General features: G+C 39.5%; 1 protein-coding gene across 5 annotated transcripts in view; it reads right to left on the bottom strand.

Moving 5' to 3' along the window:
• Positions 1–299: 299 nt before the first annotated feature.
• The window catches only part of TRPC6 (transient receptor potential cation channel subfamily C member 6), a 134,726-nt gene continuing 114,869 nt past the window's right edge, over positions 300–20,156 (bottom strand). For 2 of the 5 annotated variants that reach the window (XM_086679299.1, XM_086679302.1), the window contains 5 exons: positions 19,759–19,962; positions 17,642–17,716; positions 11,599–11,682; positions 3,153–3,228; positions 300–2,396 (listed from right to left, as the gene is read on the bottom strand). In XM_086679299.1, the coding sequence (XP_086535425.1) occupies positions 2,245–2,396; positions 3,153–3,228; positions 11,599–11,682; positions 17,642–17,716; positions 19,759–19,962 (591 nt within the window). In that variant the 3' untranslated portion in view covers positions 300–2,244. The remainder of the gene's footprint in view (positions 2,397–3,152; positions 3,229–11,598; positions 11,683–17,641; positions 17,717–19,758; positions 19,963–20,156) is intronic. The other 3 variants (XM_086679303.1, XM_086679300.1, XM_086679301.1) reach the window with 2 other exon arrangements.

Here is a 20,156-nt window from a genome sequence, read left to right as displayed (position 1 = left end):
TTCATTTTTGGTCCCTAGCAAAGTTTTAAGCAGACGGTAGATTCTGGTCACCCACTTGATATATGTAGTAAAACCATACTGAATTTGTGTTAATTCTCAGTTTCAGAGTAATACAAATAGCAGAGTAAAATGAGGCAGTGGGACTTCATTTTGTTCACCGGTAGTAGGTCTGCTACGAGGTGTGACTGTGGCTTGGCCTCCAGGAAGCAGCTGTATGGTCAGAGTCAGACATCACTGGGCTGCCCTCCTTACAAGCGTCCAGAAAGCACCGAATTTGAGCAGAGAAATATGACCGTGAGAACAGGATGAGCAAATACATTTAATCTGATTAATCATTTTATTTTTATATGTTAGGCTGACTACAACAGGAATACAAGAGTTAAAGCCAGTGGCTTGACACTTGTGCAGGATAGTCATGCTTATGGCCATCCTCTGACAATATGCCTTTAAGTAAGCTCTTGTTGGAATTTTTAAAAACCTTTCTTAAAACGTGGTTGCTTTCTTTTCATGTTCCAATTGAAAGGAAATTGGAAGAGGTGCCAATTCCGTCAGACTCTGAGGAGATCTACTGACTTCAGGACATATTAGTTTTGCACAGTCACAGAGGTAGCACTTGATGACTGAGAAAGCCACAGTCATCCCTGTTGCAGCTCCCAAAACTTTCATCTTGTCAGGTCAGCCCAACTTAAAAGACACTGAGGAATGTGAGTATCTTTTCTAGATTCTTTGGAGTCAAGCCCGTTTGCTGTCACAGAGCACCCCTTGGCATAGAGGCCAATCTCCTTCATGGCACAACACAAAGCTTTGTGGGTGTTAGGTTATTTTAACTTGCTAATAGTGCATTTGCTATGAGGCTGATTTTCACAACTTCTGGCTCAGATGCTGTCACAAAACATTTGAAAGCCTACCTTTTCTGTATTACTAAATAACTTCTCAGTAAATGATACCCACAAATACAAAATCACTGAGTGCAAATTTCAGTTGCATTTTGTGATCTGGTTACATAAAACTACTTTGACTTAAATTAATTCAAAGTTGGGGCTAACTAGATTTTTGTGACTATTTTATCTCTAAAATGAAGTTAAAAATTTGCATTTGAAACCTCTCTTTACTGAATTTAAAGAAACATTTCCAGTTAATACCCAGCATCATTTAAATGTTGGTAGTCTGTGTAGTTGAAAAGATGAACTTTCACCTCTCTCTTTTAATCGTTGTAGATATTGCTTCACATCGTAAGAGCAGCCTATGTGGATGCCTACAAACGCACATCCCTGCTTCATATATTTTGACAGAGGGTAGAACATACTGAGAATAAAGGTAAGTATTTGCAAGTTCCCTCCACAGTTTCCTTTATACTCAATGCCAAATGTGGGATTTACCTGTAAATGCCTCAAAAAAAGCACAACATTATGCTATAATTGGACCAAATAATCATAATCAGTTGTGACTTTGATACTTCTCCAATAAAGGATTCATTATTTGGACAATAATTTTTCAGTCACAGTAAAAATCAAAAGATAAAGAGGTTTTGAGAGTCCATATTGGCTACAAAAGAAAACAGGACAAGCATTTCATATACACTTTTCTATGTGCACTCGCGTGTGTATGCATATGCACATGCACATACACACACAAACTAAACCATGTTCCCAGGGCTCAGTAGAGGAAGCACTTTTTCACTGTTAAGTGTAACGTTTTCAAAGAGGTGAACTGGCAAATTTAGGAAAGATTTAACCCAATTTTGCACAGATATTACCAATCATATTCTGTGAGGGCTTAGAGCAGATGATTAAATAGCATTTTACAAACAGCTACAGATTATCTGTCCCTAGATTTCAGGGCTGGAAGTCACCATCAGGGAATCCATAAGGTAGGCAAGCAGTTACCTGAAATCACCTTCAAGGTAAAGACCACACGGAGAGTGTGCTGTGTCAGCCTCCTACCAGCCAAGACAATCCCCAGGCAGACACTAGATAGCAATCACAGCATCACGATTGTTATGCTCAAGAAAACATCAAATAGTTGGGCCTAATTTTCACCATAATCCGCAAACTTTAGCCTGAACAATGAAATTTAATCACCAAAAATATTAAATATTAGGGTTTCAGATAATGGAATTTCCCAAGTTATCTTTGGACATTTTCTTGTCTAAAAGATGGTCACAATGGCACTTAAAAAATAAATTGGAAAATAATATGGCTTCAAGTAGACAAATAAATAGTATTTTTAATGGACATCTTTGCATTATCTATTGCCTTCCTCTTGCTTTGGTTCCGCTGATAATTTCTCCCCAAGTTTTCTAATAAGTTCTGCGAGGTCTTCTGAATTCTGAGTTTTCTCTTCAAGGAGCTCATAGCGGAGGCTTGAGATGTCCTGTTTAATTTCCTTCAGTTCCCCTTTAAAAAACAAGAGAGATAGGAAGTCAACTATAAATACATAATGCAGAGAAACTAGTGATTCTGGAACAGAATGAAATCAGTCAGTTCCACACACATCTGTAGTTTGAATCCTTTCAAAGGAAAAAACTTCCTAAGGGGGCAGGTTTCAATTTTCTCAGCTAAAGCTTTTGGTTAATGAAAAGGTTATAGAGAAAAAATTATAACAAAAGTCCCAAGGAAATTGGAAGAGGTGCCAATTCCGTCGGACTCTGAGGAAATCTGCTGACTTGAGGACCTATTAGTTTTGAACAGTCACAGGGGTAGCACTTGATGGTAGTGCCTTCTACTGAGAAAGCCACAGTCATTACTGTTGCAGGTCCCAAAACTTACATCTTGTCAGGTCAACCCAACTTAAAAGACACTGAGGAATCTGAGTATCTTTTCTAGATTCTCTAGTAAAAAGGAAACATTCATGGCAAATGTTTGCAGGATTGGGGGCAAGAGCCTTTTACTTTTCCCAACCACTTCCTCATCCCTGCAAGCCACTCCCCAAAAGCAACAGTTACTTATGTCGCAAGTGACACCTGCCCCAACTCTGGAAAAACAGCCTATTTTCCGACACTATTTAGTAGTGCTGATGGTTGGTGAGACCCTCCCTCTCTTCCCTAGGAGGCTCACCCTCCCCAAACCACTCTCTCCAGCTTTCCTCCAGCTCTACATCAGGGCTGCACCCACACTCAGGCTCAGGGGCCGGCTGGTCCCTGTTCAGCTCACCTTCATTCACGTCGTCACTCTCCCGATCTATCTGGGCTTGTAAGACGTATCTTTTAATGAGCCTCTTCATAATTTTCTAGACAAAGGAGAAACCCAGCTCAGTTTTATGTTTATGACAAATCTTTCATTTGGAATAACTGTCTGGGTCTTTCCCCTGCAAGGACCTTAGAAGTAATGCTAACAAAGACTAAGAGGATTTACCTGGCATGGAATGCACACTATCGGCAAATTATTACAGCAATTTTTACATTACCAGAGCTAATGACTCACAAGTTAATTCTTGAGAAAAGAATAGGCTTAGAAAAAACATCTACCCCTTGATGTTTACTGCTTATATTTTACTTGCAAAGTAGTAGAGCAAAACAATGCCTTTCCTTTGAGGAGGTTGACGGTGTGTATAGTACTGGATGTGGAAATGGCAAATTAAGCAAACATACACTCATTTATGTTTTGACCTCCCTTACCAAGAAAGGTAGTTTTGATTTTATACTTGCTAATAATTCAGAAACATCTAGTTTCTTTTTTTTTTAGTGCATTACTTCTATTTTTTAAAATTTATATTAGCATATAGTGCAATAATGATTTCAGGAGTAGAATGCAGTGATTCACTCCCTACATATAACACCCAGTGTTCATCGCAACAAGTGTCTTCCTTAATGCCCTTTGCCCATTTAGCCCTTCCCCCACCCACAATCCCTCCAGTAACCCTCAGTTTGTTCTCTATATTTAAGAGTCTCTTATGTTTTTCCCCCTCCCCGTTTTTATATTAGTTTCCCTTCCCTTATGTTCATCTGTTTTGTATCTTAAAGTCCTCATATGAGTGAAGTCATATTTGTCTTTCTCTAATTTTGCTTAGCGTAATACATTATAGTTCCATCCACATCGTTGCAAATGGCAAAATTTCATTATTTTTGATTGCTGAGTAATATTCCTGTGTGTGTGTGTGTGTGTGTGTGTGTGTGTGTGTGTGTGTGTGTGTGTGTATTTATACACACACACTCCACATCTTCTTTATCCATTCATCTGTCAATGGACATTTGGGCTCTTTCCTTAGTTTGTCTCTTGTCCATAGCACTGCAATAAACATTAGAGTATACGTACCCCTTCAAAACAGCATACCTATATCATCTGGATAAATACCTAGTAGCGCAATTGCTGGGTCTTAGGGTAGTTCTATTTTTTAATTTTTTGAGGAACCTCCGTAATGTCTTCCAGAGTGGCTGTACCAGTTTGCATTCCCATCAGGAGTGCAAAAGGGTTTCTCTTCCTCCACATCCTCGCCAACATCGTTGCCTGAGTTGTTAATTTTAACCATTCTAACAGGTGTGAGGTGGTATCTCATTGTGGTTTTGATTTGTTTTCCCTGATGATGAGTGATGTTGAACATTTTTTCATGTGTCTGTTTGCCATCTGGATGTCTTCTTTAGAAAAGTGCCTATGCATGTCTTTTGCACATTTCTTCACGGGATTATTTGGTTTTTGGGTGTTGAGTTTGATAAGTCCTTTATAGATTTTGGATACTAATCCTTTATCTGATATGTCATTTGCAAATAACTTCTCCCATTCCATTGGTTGACTTTTAGTTTTGCTGATTGTTTCCTTTGCTGTCCAGAAGCTTTTTGTTTTGATGAGGTCCCAGTAGTTCATTTTTGCTTTTGTTTCCCTTGCATCCAGAGATATGTTGAGTAAGAAGTTGCTGTGGCCAAGGTCAAAGAGGTTTTTTCCTGATTTCTCCTCTAGGATTTTGACGGCTTCCTGTCTTATGTTTAGGTCTTTCATCCATTTTGAGTTTATTTTTGTGTATGGTGTAAGATACTGGTCCAGGTTCATTCTTCTGCATGTCAGTGTCCAGTTTTCCCAGCACCATTTTTGAAGAGACTGTCTTTATTCCATTGGATATTCTTTCCTGTTCCATCAAAGATTAGTTGGCTATATGTTTGCAGGTCCATTTCTTGGTTCTCTACTCTGTTCCACTGATCTATGTGTCCGTTTTTGTGCCAGTACCATACTGTCTCTTTGATTACAGATTTGTAATACATTTTGAAGTCTGGAATTGTGATGCCTCCAGCTTTGGTTTTCTTTTTCAGAACTGCTTTAGCTATTCAGGGTCTTTTCTGGTTCCATACAAATTTTAGGATTGTTTGTCCCTGCTCTGTGAAGAATGCTGGTGTTATTCTTATAGGGATTGCTTTGGGTACTATTGACATTTTAGCAATATTTGTTTCTCCAATCCATGAACATGGAATATTGCCCCCCCTTTTTTGGTGTCTTCTTCAGTTTTTCTCATAAACTTTTTATAGTTTTCGGTGTATAGATTTTTCACCTCTTCGGTTAGGTTTATTCCTAGGTATTTTATGTTTTGTGGTACAATTATAAATGGTACTGATTCCTTGATTTCTCTATCTGCTGCTTCATTATGGGGGTATCGAAATGCAACCAATTTCTGTGCATTGATTGTAAATCCTGTGACTTTGCTGAATTCATAGATCAGCTTTAGACGTTTTTGGTTGAAATCTTTTGGGTTCTCCATATAGAGTATCATGTCATCTGAGAAAAGTCGAAGTTTGACTTCCTCCTTGCTGATTTGGATGACTTTTATATCTTTGTGTTGTCAGATTGGTGAGGCTAGGATTTCCAACTATGTTAAAAAACAGTGGTGGGGGCGCCTGGGTGGCGCAGTCAGTTAAGCGTCCGACTTCACCCAGGTCACGATCTCGCGGTCCGTGAGTTCGAGCCCCGCGTCGGGCTCTGGGCTGATGGCTCAGAGCCTGGAGCCTGTTTCTGATACTGTGTCTCCCTCTCTCTCTGCCCCTCCCCCGTTCATGCTCTGTCTCTCTCTGTCCCAAAAAAATAAATAAACGTTAAAAAAAAAAACAAAAACCAGTGGTGAAAGTGGACATCCCTGTCATGTTCCTGACCTTGGGGGAAAGTTCTGTTTTTCTGCATTAAGGATATTAGCTGTGGGTCTTTTGTATATGGCCTTTATGATCTTGAGGTCTGATCCTTCCATCCCTGTTCTTGAGGGTTTTTATCAAGAAATGATGCTGTATTCTGTCAAATGCTTATTCTGCATCTATTGAGAGGATCGTGTGGTTTTTATTCTTTCTTTTATTGATGTGATGCACCACATTGATTGTTTTGCGGATACTGACTCAGCCCTGTACCGGATTCAACAATACATTAAAAGAATCATTCACCACGATCCCACTTGAATAAGTTTGGAAGTTTTCCTTCCATTTCCAGTTTTTGGAACAGCTTCCCAAAGTAGGTGTTAACTCTTCTTTAAATGTTTGGTAGAATTCCCCTGGAAAGCCATCCAGCCCTAGACTCTTGTTTGTTGGGAGATTTTGGATTACTAATTCGATTTCTTTACTGGTTATGGGTCTGTTCAAATTTCCTATTTCTTCCTGTTTCAGTTTTGGTATTTTATGTTTCTAGGGATTTGTCCATTTCTTTCAGATTGCCCAATTTATTGGCATATAATTGCTCATAATATTCTCTTATTATTGGTTTCATTTCTGCTGTGTTGGTTGTGATCTCTTTCATTCTTGATTTTATTTATTTGGGTCCTTTCCTTTTTCTTTTTGATCCAACTGGCTAATGGTTTATCAATTTCGTTAATTCTTTCCAAGAACCAGATCTTGGTTTCATTGATCTGTTCTACTGTTTTGCTGTTGTTGTTGTTGGTTTCGACAGCATTGACTTCTGCTCTAATCTTTATTATTTCCCATATTCTGCTTGTTTGGGGTTTTATTTGCTGTTGTTTTTCCAGGTCTTTAAGGTGTATGTTAGGTTGTGTATCTGAGACCTTTCTTCCTTCTTTAGGAATGCCTGGATTGCTATATACTTCCCTCTTATGACTGCTTTCACTGCATCCCAGAGGTTTTGGGCCGTCATGTTATTTTAATTGGCTTCCATGTACTTTTTAATTTCCTCTTTAACTTCTTGGTTAACCCATTCCTTATTTAGTAGGAAGTTCTTTAATCTCCAAGTATTCATTGTCTTTCCAATTTTTTTCTTGTAGTCGATTTTGAGTTTCATAGTGTTGTGGTCTAAAAATATGCATGGTATGATCTTGATCTTTTTGTACTTGTTGAGGCCTGATTTGTGTCCTAGTATGTGATCTATTCTGGAGAATGTTCCATGTGTACTCAAGATGAATGTGTATTCCACTGCTTTAGGACAAAATGTTCTGAATATATCTGTTAAGTCCATCTGGTCCAGTGTGTAATTCAAAGCCATTGTTTCCTTGTTGATTTTATGCTTGGATGATCTGTCCATTGTTGTAAGTGGGGTGTTGAAGTCCCCTGCTATTATGGTATTATTATCAAGGAGTTTCTTTATGTTTGTGATTGACTGATTTATATATTTGGGTTCTCTCAGGTTGTGGGCATAAATGTTTACAATTGTTAGGTCTTTTGGTGGATAGACCCCTTAATTATGATATGATTCCCTTCCTCACTTCTTGTTACAGTCTTTATTTTAAAATCTAGATTGTCTGATATAAGAATGGCTACTCCAGCTTTCTTTTGGCAACCATTAGCACGATAGATGTTTCTCCATCCCCTTACTTTCAATCTGAAGGTGTCTTTAGGTCTAAAGTGGATCTCTTGTAAACAGCATATAGATGGATCTTGTTTTCTTATCCATTTTGATACCCTTTGTCTTTTTATTGGAGCATTTAGTCCATTGACATTTAGAGTGAATACTGAAAGATATGAATTTATTGCCATTATGTTTCTTGTAGAGCTGGAGTTTCCGGTGGTGTTCTCTGGTCCTTTCTAGTCTTTGTTGGTTTTGGTATTTTTTGTTTTCTTTTGTTTTGTTTTGTTTTGTTTTGCTTCATCTTTTCTCCCCTCAGAAAGTCCCCCTTAAAATTTCTTGCAGGACTGGTTTAGTGGTCATGAACTTCTTTAGTTTTTGTTTGTCTGGGAAACTGTTTATCTCTCCTATTTCGAATGACAGCCTTTCTGGATAAACAATTCTTGACTGTATATTTTTTCCAATTCAGCATGTTGAATATATCCTGCCACTCCTTTCTAGCCTGCCAAGTTTCTGTGGATAGGTCTGCTGTGAACCTGATCTGTCTGCCCTTGTAGGTTAAGCATTTTTTTTTCCTTGCTGCTTTCGTAATTCTTTCCTTGTCTGTGTATTTTGTGAATTTGACCATGATATGCCTTGTTGATGGTTGGTTTTTGTTCAGTCTAATAGGAGTTCTCTGCGCTTCTTGGATTTCAATGTCTTTGTCTTTCCCCAGGTTAGGAACATTTTCCATTATGGTTTGCTCACATAAGCCTTCTACCCCTTTTTCTCTCTCTTCATCTTCTGGGATTCCTATGATTTGGATGTTATTCCTTTTTAATGAGTCACGGAGTTCTCAAATTCTTGTATCATTCTTTTGCCTTAGTTTCCCTCTTTTTTCTCTACTTCATTATTTTCCATAATTTTGTCTTCTGTATTGCTGATTCACTGCTCTGCCTCATCCATCCATGCTGCCGTGGCATCCATTCAACATAGCATGTCAGTTACAGCATTTAAAAAAATTTTTTTTAACATTTATTTATTTTTGAGACAGAGAGAGATAGAGCATGAATGGGGTGGGTCAGAGAGAGAGGGAGACACAGAATCTGAAACAGGCTCCAGGCTCTGAGCTGTCAGCACAGAGCCCGAGGTGGGGCTCGAACCCACGAACTGCGAGATCGTGACCTGGGCTGAAGTCGGACGCTTAGCCAACTGAACCAACCAGGCGCCCCAGTTATAGCATTTTTAATTTCATCCTGACTAGATTTTACTTCTTTAATCTCTGCAGAAAGGGATTTATGCTTTTTTCAAACCCAGCTAATTCTTATTATCATGATTCTAAATACTAGTTCAGACATCTTGCTTATATCTGTGTTGATTAAGTCCCTGGCTGTCATTTCTTCCTGTTCTTTCTTTTGGGGTGAATTCCTTCATTTTGTCATTTTGGAAGAAGAAAAAGAATTAGTAAAATAAAAAATAAAATTATAAAGTTAAAAACAACACAAAAATTAAATAAAGGGAGCTAGATCCTAGATATGTTTTGATTTGGTTTTGAAAGAAACTTGATAGAGAAAAAAGGGAAAGAAAAAAGGTAAGAAAAAATTTTAAAATGTTTAAAAATTATACAATAAAATAAAATGAAATGAGGTAAAATAGAATTTAAAATTTTACAAAAAAGAAAAAGTGTAGTAAAAATATTTTTAAAAGTTTTAAACTGAAAAAAAAATAAATTTTTCTCTTTCTGTATCCAAGAATAAGAAAAGAAAAAAACAAAAAAAAAAGAATAGATGGACCAGAGAACAGAATGAAATCCAAAATAAATTACATCCAGTTTCCCCTAAAAATCTAACTAGGATGCACTTTATAGTCTGTGTAGTAAGCAGGTGGAGAGACTTGTGGTGGTCCTCTAGGGCATGTTCTTGGAGGGCGCAATTGGGTAGGGCTTGGTGTAACAGCTCCGTTCTCCACTAGGTGGTGCTGCTTAGCTTAATGGGGTGTATAGGTGTGGCGTGCATGTGTGTTTATGCACAGGTGCGGGAGAGGTAAAAATGGCATCACCCAGCTTCACAGTCTCTAGCACCAGAATTCTATGCTCTCACTCAGTGGCAATCAAGCACCCCTCCTTTGTCTCTGGCTTCTGTCTGCTCCCTGCTTCTACACTGTCTGTGTCCAAGCTGTCAGCCTGCCAGGCACCTCTCTCCCAAATTTTATCTCAGATGGGGCTGTGTTTCCAAACCCCTCACTTCTGAGAGCCCTACAGCTTGGACCTCCTCCAACATTCTGAGGGAGGGTCTCACTGGGCAATGGCCAGGTGCTAGCTTGCCCCAGGTAACATTAGTGTGGCTGCGCTCTTGCAGAGGTTCAGAGAATGTGGCCGGGTGCCTGCTTGCCCCAGGAAAAGTTCATGTGCTCACATGGCGGCAGAGGCTCAGAGATTATGGCAAAACACAACACACAGCTAGCACCAAGTTTAACCATGCCCTGGCATCTTTGTTCCAATACCAGAAAACATGGCTGTTCTCTGGGGTCCACTGGGACCTTTTCCTATGGGGAGGTTGTATGGCCTCCACCAAATGCCCTCCTAGCAGAGGAACGGCTTCTCCCCTGCGGCCCATGGACCCCTCAGACCTCACTGTATGCTCCTAGGGACTCAGAGCTCTGTCAGAACTCCCTATCAGAGCTCTGCCAGGTATTGAGCTGAGGAGTTTCCAACTCTGTGTTCCCCTGTTTACAGAGTCCTAATGGTACTGAAACCCTCTTCTTTCTCCTTTCTCCCTTTTTTGTTCAATCCATTGTGGGTGTTTTCACTCTTTCTCTTTCTCTCCATCTACTTTCAGGGGGAGTGCTTTTCCTATACTATACCTCCTGTCTCTGTCCCCTCTCTGCAAACAAAAACAGCCCCCTACCCTTCACAGCTTCTCTCTCCCCCAGTTCACCTCTCTGTGCCATGTACATGCCGAGTTCTGTGGTTCAAGTTAAGCAGATTGTTTTGTCAATCCTAACATCAATTTTCCACGTGTGAAAAATGGGTTGTGCTGATCTAGCTGCATTTCAGGGATGAGAGAAGCCTAGAACTTCCAGGCTGCTCCACCCCCTCCCAGTGCACTGGCATGTCTAGTTTCAATGTAACAAAGTTTTCCCCCATCTGGGCTTCAACCATGAGAATGTTGGAAATGCAGGAGGTTCAGTACCATGTGCGGGAAGTCCTGGGTGGATATATAGTTAAACCAAATCTAACTCTCTAAACCCCAAATTAAATGGTGGACAGTAAAATTCCACTTTTAAGAACTTATTCTAAGGATGTAACTGGGTGCATGGACAATGTTCATAGTAGTACTACTTATAATAGTAGAAAAAAACTGTTAAAGTTCCATCAATAGGAAATTATTTTAATTATCATATATTTGTACAAAGAGTACTATACATCCATTAAAATTAATATCAATATGTTTTGTGAAGTGAAAAACTGTTAGCCATTATTTAAGTACTATTAACTCCTTTATATACTTTATATACAGTTATATAATATTGAAGTACATGTAAAATTATACATATACACATAATCACCTGGCAGAATATCACCAAATAAGTAGTCTTTAAATCTCAGTAGTGGGTTTTGAGGTACACTTTATTCTCTCCTGTATGTTTTTTTGTGAGGATAGACTTTTTACAATGAACATACAGGCCTTTTACAATGAACATGTAGACTCTAAGCTCTGGGATGCCAAGACTTCATCTATTTTATTTACTTATGTATCTCCAGTCCTTAGAAAGTATAGGCACATATTTGTTGAATTCATGCATTATTTTGATATTGAGAAAAACAACATAATAGTTCATTTTCACTTAAAGAATCACATAGTTTGGGATTTTAAATATTACAAATAACTAGTCTTAGTTTTCTAAAAAAAAAAAACATGCTTACCTGATACTTTCCTGGAGGATTATTGAAACTATTTAACTGGAAATCTTGTGAGCCCCTTATACTTGATTGTTTACTATGCCCAAGCTGTAATTTGAAAAGAATCAAAAATTCTTATTTTTCTTCTAAATAATGTAATGATATTTACTAGTTATTATAGGAATTTATAAGTTACATATATAAATTTTTCATTTAATTTGCTTTATAGTCTATCTTCCAAGACGAACCAGAGGCACCTGAGGGGTGCTGGATCTCTCAATGGTTATTCAAGGTTGTCTGAGGACTTTCATAGACTTCATGGCTATCAGTCATGTAGTCATAACAGTCATGCTTTAACATTCTCACAGGCACATCTCTGAGAGAGGAGGAGGCAAACAAGTTGGGGAAGTGATGGTGGTGATCTAAGAAGTCCTCTGTTAAGGGAGCAACAGGCCAGCATCCATGAGCACTACACCCACACTTGTAGGTGGGTGCCTGAAGTAACACAAGGGTAAGACTTTGTTGTGAGACAGAGTTCAGGGGCCAATAAAAAACAAATTAATGCATTTGAATTTTAGGATCTACATAGTATCACATTTGGGCAGTACTTTTGAAACCATATATTTGCTTGAACAGGCAAATAAAAAAGATCTAAAACAATCTGCAATTAAGGTGGTAAAGTCCTGTATACACACGCTAACAGGACACCTGGGTGGCTCAAGCTGTTAAGCGTACAAGTTCATCTCAGGTCATGATCTCACGGTCCATGAGTTCGAGCCCCGCATTGGTGCTGTGCTCAAAGTTCAGAGACTGGAGCCTGCTTCAGATTCTGTGTGTCTCTCTCTCTGCCCCTGCCCCACTCATGCTCTCTCTCTCTCAAAAATGAATAAATGTTAAAAACTTTTTTTTAAAAAAAACATGCTAAGAAAATGATTAAAAAAACTCTTCATGGCATTCTCTAAAAGGAAAAACATGGTTTTAAAAATAAATAAGTAGGAGAACCTGAGCAAAACACATCAGCTTCACATTTGTGTTTTTGTTTTTGTTGTTGTTGTTGTTTTTGGTGTACAACTGTTTTCCAAGGGACAAGAAACTTCAAGACCATCTTCAAAGACAGTGATGATTCATATTTCCCAATGGCATCTAAGTTGCTGTAAGTAAATCTCATTGAGAATTAAAGTCCTTAACTTCAATGCCTTGATGCTTTAAATGGCCACATGCTGACCTAAAACAGCTATGCACACATTCATCCAGTAAACACTGGACATTGATGGAGTGCCCTCTATATGAAGATGCTGTGCTATGGATTCTGGGTATTCAGTGAAGAACATAACAATCATTATCTTGCTAAGTTATATGCACAGGAAGAATATACTAAGGCTGATAAGATCCATAAAAACACAATATGCAATTTTGAAAATATTAGCACCCCTTTTCATGTAGCTATTTCCCCTTGTCTTTCAACCTCTCTAACAGTGTCAGCAAAATATCCATATTCTTTCACTTTATATTAACTTTAAACATAATTAAGATAAAATTATACAATTGGCCAAATGAACCAAAGAGAGGCAACTTGGATTCTCTAATAAAAGAGTGCTTGACAGAAATGTGAAGACTAAGGCTCTGCCACAACAGCTCTGGAGCAGCAGGTGAGATGCTGGAACTTTCTGCACTGTCTCCAACAATGAAGGGACTAGTCCAGTGGATACCTATTCTCCTTCAAGTCCTACTAATCTATGGATGTGGGAAACAAATGCAAACTTCAACATGTTTTTAACAATGTAATTTTTAATATTTATTCTTAAAAATAGTTATTCATTTATCTTTATGATGATATAATGCTTCCTGGCTTTCAAACTATGACTTATGCTTTAAGGGCACCATTAAACGTGACGACAAGATTCAAGCCCACTTTCATCCCCCATTTTTCATGATATAGCATGGAGGTGAGGACAGGTTCATAATCAGAGGAGAGGATCTGGACAAAGGGATCTTTGTGCATTGTGCCTTTGACTTATTTACCACCTATTCATTAATTTACAACCTCATGATTGGAAGTTATTAATTTGATGTCTCCTTCTTTCGTTAGGGGTCACTAGTACATCCAAAAAGTGTTCATGGAAATAAGAAAGTGAAAAAAATATGTTTCTTTGGGATTTTTATTTTTTTGAAGATGAAGAAACCTTAACATTTGATATGTCAATCACCTCCAGTTAAGGCAGCTCAGGACACTACATGCCTATAAGGGCGGGGGGGGGGGGGATTTAATAATATATCAACATCACCCAGGCCTTCGTTCATTCACTCATTTCTATTTTAAGGGCTTTGCGTGTGCTGTTCCCAGTTCTTGAAATGCTCTTTTCCTGACTGGCTTATTAGCTCTGCCTCCTCTTTTGGGGTTTTAGCTTAAAACATAAGCTCCGCAGAGAGGTTTTCCTGCCCACCTTATGAAAAATAGATCTGGAGCCAGCTAGGTCATTTGACACTTACTTTATTCACTGGCTTGGTTACGTTTATCTACATCCTGCTGGGCTCCATGGAAGGAGAGATTTTGTTTAGCTCACCTCACTGTCCCTGGAGCCAGAACTGCTGGCAGATGGCAAGTGCTCAGAAAGCACTGGTTGGTGAAATAAAGGAAGGAAAAAGTGCTTCTGGATCACTGATGGGGTTCACTGGCTGCTAGACACCTTGCTATAGAAAACATGTTCAATCGAGGTTTGTGAACCAGTTGGCTGCAGCTCAACATAGATGGTAAAGGTACATCTAAACTGTAAAGAACTGAACTGAAGGCATGAGGCTGATGCTGTACCAACGAACACACCGGACGGCACAGCAGAGGTAACAGTGGCAGGTATGTCAGAAAATGGCATTCTGTTAATTTGAGAATGTGTGTGATTACAGATTGTCCAGACTGTAGATCTTGAAGCGTCAATGGCCACAGCTTCTGTGTATTCATAACATTTCAGTACAACACACAGCACTCCCACCACTTCATGCTCTCAATAGGTAGAGTCCAAAGATTCTTCATTCCAACAGTTATTGACACTTTGGGCTGGATAAGTCTTTATTGTGTGGGGCTTCCTGTGCATTGTAGAATGTTTAGCAGGATCCCTGCCCTCTACCTACTAGATGCCAATAACAGCTCCCCTGTCCAGTTGTGACAACCAAAATGTCTCCAGGTATTACAAATGTACCCTGAGGTGCCGGTAGTGGGGGCAGGGGATGGATCACCTCTGGTTGGGAACCACTGGTATAGTTGAATGGTATATGGCTAAACAGTTATAAATTCACATGGATCACTTTTATGTGACTAGTTCTTCTCTAAATCGGAAATATTAAACTTGGATACAAATATAACAAAAAATTCTAATCAGTTTCTAATACATAATAGTCATATAATAAATAGTTGTTACAATCATATGAAAGAAAGGGAATGTAAGGATAAATTTACTCAATGGTGCAAAGAAGCACTATTACCACTTGGTGGCAGAAAATTCTAATGTAGAACTAAGTGTTCCATGGCCAGCTATTCAAGCAGGCTAGAAAGTCAGGGGGATTCAACTGGCCAAATGAATAGTATTTAAACCTTAGGGATGTGGATATCTATAAATGGTAGTGATGTGTGAAATGCAACGGGAGTGGCAGCAGGAAGAGCTGGCTTTAAGCTTTGTTCCTGACTCATGTGAAAATACACTGATTCTGAATGAGCTACTGTCTATCTTTGTTTTTATACCACATCTCCTGCATTCTTTATGTTTTCTCTTGTTCATTTCCTAGTAATTATTTTGATATTAGCATTTAGAGTAAAGCCAGGAACAGAGCAATGAGCTAAAAATGTATAGATACCATGTTCAGTCCACAGGGATGCAGACATGAAATGCACCACGTGGGGGCAGTGCTTATAAGCGCTTGCTTTGGAATCAAGTAGATTTGAATTTGAATTCTGGCTGTTGTTTGAAATGAAACTGTGGGCAGGTTACTTCAGCTCTACTGTCCTCGGGCTTCTAATGCATGAAATAGGGGAAATAATATTACCTACCTGCTAGAGGTGGTGTAAGAATCAAACAGGAAGGCTGTGGGATACACCGCTGGACATACAGTAGATGCTCTACAAGTGTCAGCAGCTATTACTGTTGTACAGAAGGATAAATATCTACTATGTGGATTTAGCCCTATTTCATGTTTCTTTTTCTTTATTTTTATTTTTAGTGTTTATTTTTCTTTGAGAGAGACAGAGACAGAGACAGAGAAGAGCATGGGCATGGGAGGGGCAGAGAGAGAGGGAGACCCAGAATCCAAAGCAGGCTCCAGGCTCCCAGCTGTCAGCACAGAGCCCGACATGGGGCTCGAACTCACGCACTGAGAGATCATGACCCGAGTTGAAGTCGGAGGCTCAAGCGACTGAGCCACCCAGACACCCCTCATGTTTCATTTTAATCTAGTCTAGTCTACTCTGCTGAATATTACTGTCCACTGATGTGTCCATGACAAAGTCACTCAGGGAATGAAATATTCTGTGATTCCCATTGATTCCCACACCCAGATGGGCCTTAGAATATCCTAAGGCCTAACTAAAGTACACACTTCCACACCCCAATGCCAGAAATTTCAATTCAATATGCCTGGAGAAAAGGATTGGGAATTTGCACAAAATCAACATATATCAGTTATATGTGACTAATAACAAAAAAAATCTGCACATGTCACTCAACCCAGTGCCAAACAGACAGATAATGCTAAAATGACATCTATTGCATAGGACGCCAGAGCCTGTCTCCAACTGACAACTTGAAAGTGATCCCTCCTGGAGCTCGAAGAGAGCGGTTGGTTATTCAGGAAGTTATCAGCATCTTCAGGTTTATGCATCATACAGTGTGGCAGAGATGGGACTTGAGTTATGCTGGCCTCTCAGAATTTATCTGAAAAGCTAATGCTAGCAGCCAATTCAGGGACCTTCAGAGCTAAAGGATATAACCAAAGATAATAAATAGGTCTTCTCACTTTGTTTCAAAAAGTATTTTTATGTGGCTCATTCCACTGATTTCTATGGTGCACCCAGAGCACGTGTGGAGGTGATGTTGGTGGAACCTATCCACTTTTGTCCTCAGGGAGTCAGAAGATCTGAGTGAAATGGAAACTTAAGCGTTGTTTTGGAAGTAGACTTCATGAAAAAGAGAGCAAATGTTGCACAAATTGGTAAGAAAGAAGGAACCGTGAGAGTTTTTCTTAGTCCCTATCAGGGCCAAGCACATTCCAGTGGAAACCCACTTCAGTAACAATAGGCAAACTTGACTGGAAATATAAACGTGTGCTGTAAAAGCACTCTCCCAGGAGTGTAGCTAATGTATCAAGCAAAAGCAAGCTGTGGGCGTCAGTTCTGTTCATCACAAGCTTACATGGCAAGGAAAAGTAAAGGAGATGGCTGCATTATGTCAGTCCTCTAGGAACCAAATGCCAAGACACAGTAAGAAGTAGGAGTTGTGCTCAGAATCATGCCTGTGACAGGCAACAGGGAGTAGGAGCAGGGGGTAGAAAACGGTCTTAGACTGTGGGGCTTGGCTCACCGTGAAAGAGGGAAAGGTAAAAAGACCAAAAAAGTCAGCCAGCCTGACTGGGAGCTCCAGCACCAACTGCTCCGAGGCAACCCTGCCCTGGTGAAGAAAATGACGGACAGGTAGAGAGGCTCTGCTGGATGTGTGTATGCCCACCCCCACCCCACACTGCTCAAGGGCAGTGAACGAGATCTCCGTTGGGTCCTGGACGCTCCTCTATCAGTTTAATTTTTCCTGCTTTACATCACTATCCCTGTATTTCATTACCCACAAGTACCCAACCATATATGCTTAATATCTGTCTTAAAGATATACACAGTTCTTTCTTCTGATTAACTGGACATAAGCTTATTTCCATCACTCAATAACAGATCTTTGAGGCATTATTAACACAATTAAAATCTTTAATGTATATATTACCTGTTTCTTGAAATTGCTTCTGAACATTTGTCCTTTTTTCTGAAAAGATAAGCCTGGACACACATATGACTTCATGTTTTCAAATATGAGCTTACCTGTTTTTTGTCAAGTGATAATTTTGAAAGGTCTTCATGACTTCCCCAAATTCCAAATTTCTTTTCTTCATTTCTCTTTTAAAAATAGATAGTAAGATGAGTACAATTGCTAATTCTTCATTTAGAATTACAAAAACAATTTCATTCTTTATTCCATATCTTAAAAGCCATCTGGTCTGATTCTGTAGCAAGTTTCAAGAAGAGAAACATGTTCTTATTGGGTGCTTCCCATTGGTGAGAACAATGAATTCTCTCAGGTTGCTGTTCCATTAGAACTGTAAACTCCATTAATTAATGTAAGTAAAGGAGTATTAAGTAAAGGGAGGGACATTCCTGCCATCAACCCACTGAGTTCTAGAAGTTAGACATCCAGAAGAGTGCTATAGATGGCCTGTTTCTCCAAAATTTTACACAGTATAGTAATAACTACATTTAAAGCAGGTTTTATAATTCTCAAGGTCCTGGGGCGCCCGGGTGGCTCAGTCGGTCAAGCGTCCTACTTCGGCTCAGGTCATGATCTCACAGCTCGTGAGTTCAAGCCCTGCATCAGGCTCTGTGCCGACAGCTCAGAGCCTGGAGCCTGCTTCAGATTCGTGCCTCCCTCTCTCTCTGCCCAAACCCACTTGCATTCTGTCTCTGTCTCTCTCAAAAATAAATAAACATTAAAAAAATTATAATTCTCAAGGTCCTTTTATATACGCATTTCATCTTTATGATGTAGATATAATTTTTATTCCCATAGTACAGTTGAAGAAACTAAAGCTCGGAGAGTTTATTATTTATTTGAGAACCCCAAATGGTGAGTGGCAAGCAGAGCAGGAATTAGAATATTTCCTTTTCTCTCAGTGATAGAATCTTAGAATGGCTAGAAACTTTTACGATCATTTGGCTCAACTGCCCACTCACCGTTGGAATATCTTCTATAAATTCCTAATATTGGTCATTCAGCATTTATTGATTACATGCAATGATGGGGAACTTACTACTTTGCAAGACAGCCCACTCTGTTAGACAGATATTTTCTTTGATTTTTTTAATGTTTACTTATTTTTGAGAGAGAGACAGAGCGTGAATAGGTGAGGGGCAGAGAGAGAGAGACACAGAATATGAAGCAGGCTCCAGGCTCCAAGCTGTCAGCACAGAGCCCAATGAGGGGCTCAAACTCACGAACCTCAAGATCATGATCTGAGCTGAAGTTGGACCCTCAGCCGACTGAGCCACCCAGGCGCCCCTGGACAGATGTTGTTGTGACAAGTTTGTTTTTAAATAGAACTACAGCTGAACTATTTGCAACTTTTGCCCATGGCATCTCTCCCTGTTTTTGAAGGGACAAAAAACAAGTATACCCCCTAGTCAAAACTGAGAGTTCTAAAGATATTCGCCTTGTTCCCCTTCAATCCTCCTTTTTTGGACGTAATCCCCAAGTCCTTCAACTCCCCATCATATGATGCCTTACATGCACCTGTTCCCATGCTGGCCCTTCTCCTCTGAATGCATCCATCTCTCATTGCTTCTCCTGGATGTGGTTCTGCACCAGCAGAGTTCCTGCACAGGGTAACTGCCCCTCCTCCATACACAGTGGCACACAACTTTCCACACTTCTGAATATACTGCTAACCCTCATCTAAACACTGCACCTCTTCTATGTTTCTTGAGATTGCTTCCTGCATAACTGTTTCCAGTTAATACCCCTAGATCTTTCTTTCTTGAACTACTTAATGCCAAGCCTAGACTCACATATTACATGTGAGTAATTGATTTCTAAGTTTTCAGTGAAGAAGGTAGAGTCTGTCAAATTCCCCCAGGCTACTGATGCTTTACCAGGCTGTGTGAACTGAACATGAGGTGGGGCTTGTGGCCACAACAGCAAAAATGGGGCCAGAATAGCTCTCCTTTCAAGTACCCTCTACAGACAATGTAATACATTATTATAGTTACATTTCATGAATTTTTCCTGTATTCTTTTAAGTAGGAAATGTCCAAAGTGTTCCTCTCAAGTAGATACAAGCCAAAGGACTGTGCTCATTTGGCAATGATCGGACGTGTCATCATGGATCACTTCTTTTAAATGATCCTAGCATTTAAACACATAATTTTAAATTATCAAGTCAAATTACCTTGTTCATCTCTGCATCCTCCTGGAAACCTTTTTTATGGGCCTGGAACATCTCAGAAATCCATTTTTTAAGCCTCAGTAAGAGATAAAACAGGGACTTTGGACTTGGCACCAGGTTGAAGGGAACAGGTAATGTTCTCCCCTCTTCAAAGTAGGAAAACCAAAGCTTGGCCCTTGCAAATTTCCACTCGACATCAGCATCGTCCTGTGCAAACACACACGTCAGTTCAGCAGAGAGATGTGAAAACTGAATTACTGCGATGCGACCCACACTGTGTACCTAGGCAGGAGCAATGGTGCCTGCAAACACTCTCAGGCCCCAAACACCACTCCAAGATTTTTTTAATGTTAAGGTTCTACTCACACTCTCTCCAAAATCTGTCTGAAATTTTATCAGGC

This window comes from Puma concolor, chromosome D1, assembly GCF_028749965.1.
Source record: "Puma concolor isolate L17-30 chromosome D1, mPumCon1.1.hap2, whole genome shotgun sequence".
Classification (NCBI taxonomy): Eukaryota; Metazoa; Chordata; class Mammalia; order Carnivora; family Felidae; genus Puma; species Puma concolor.
This window is presented reverse-complemented; position numbering and strand designations above follow the sequence as displayed.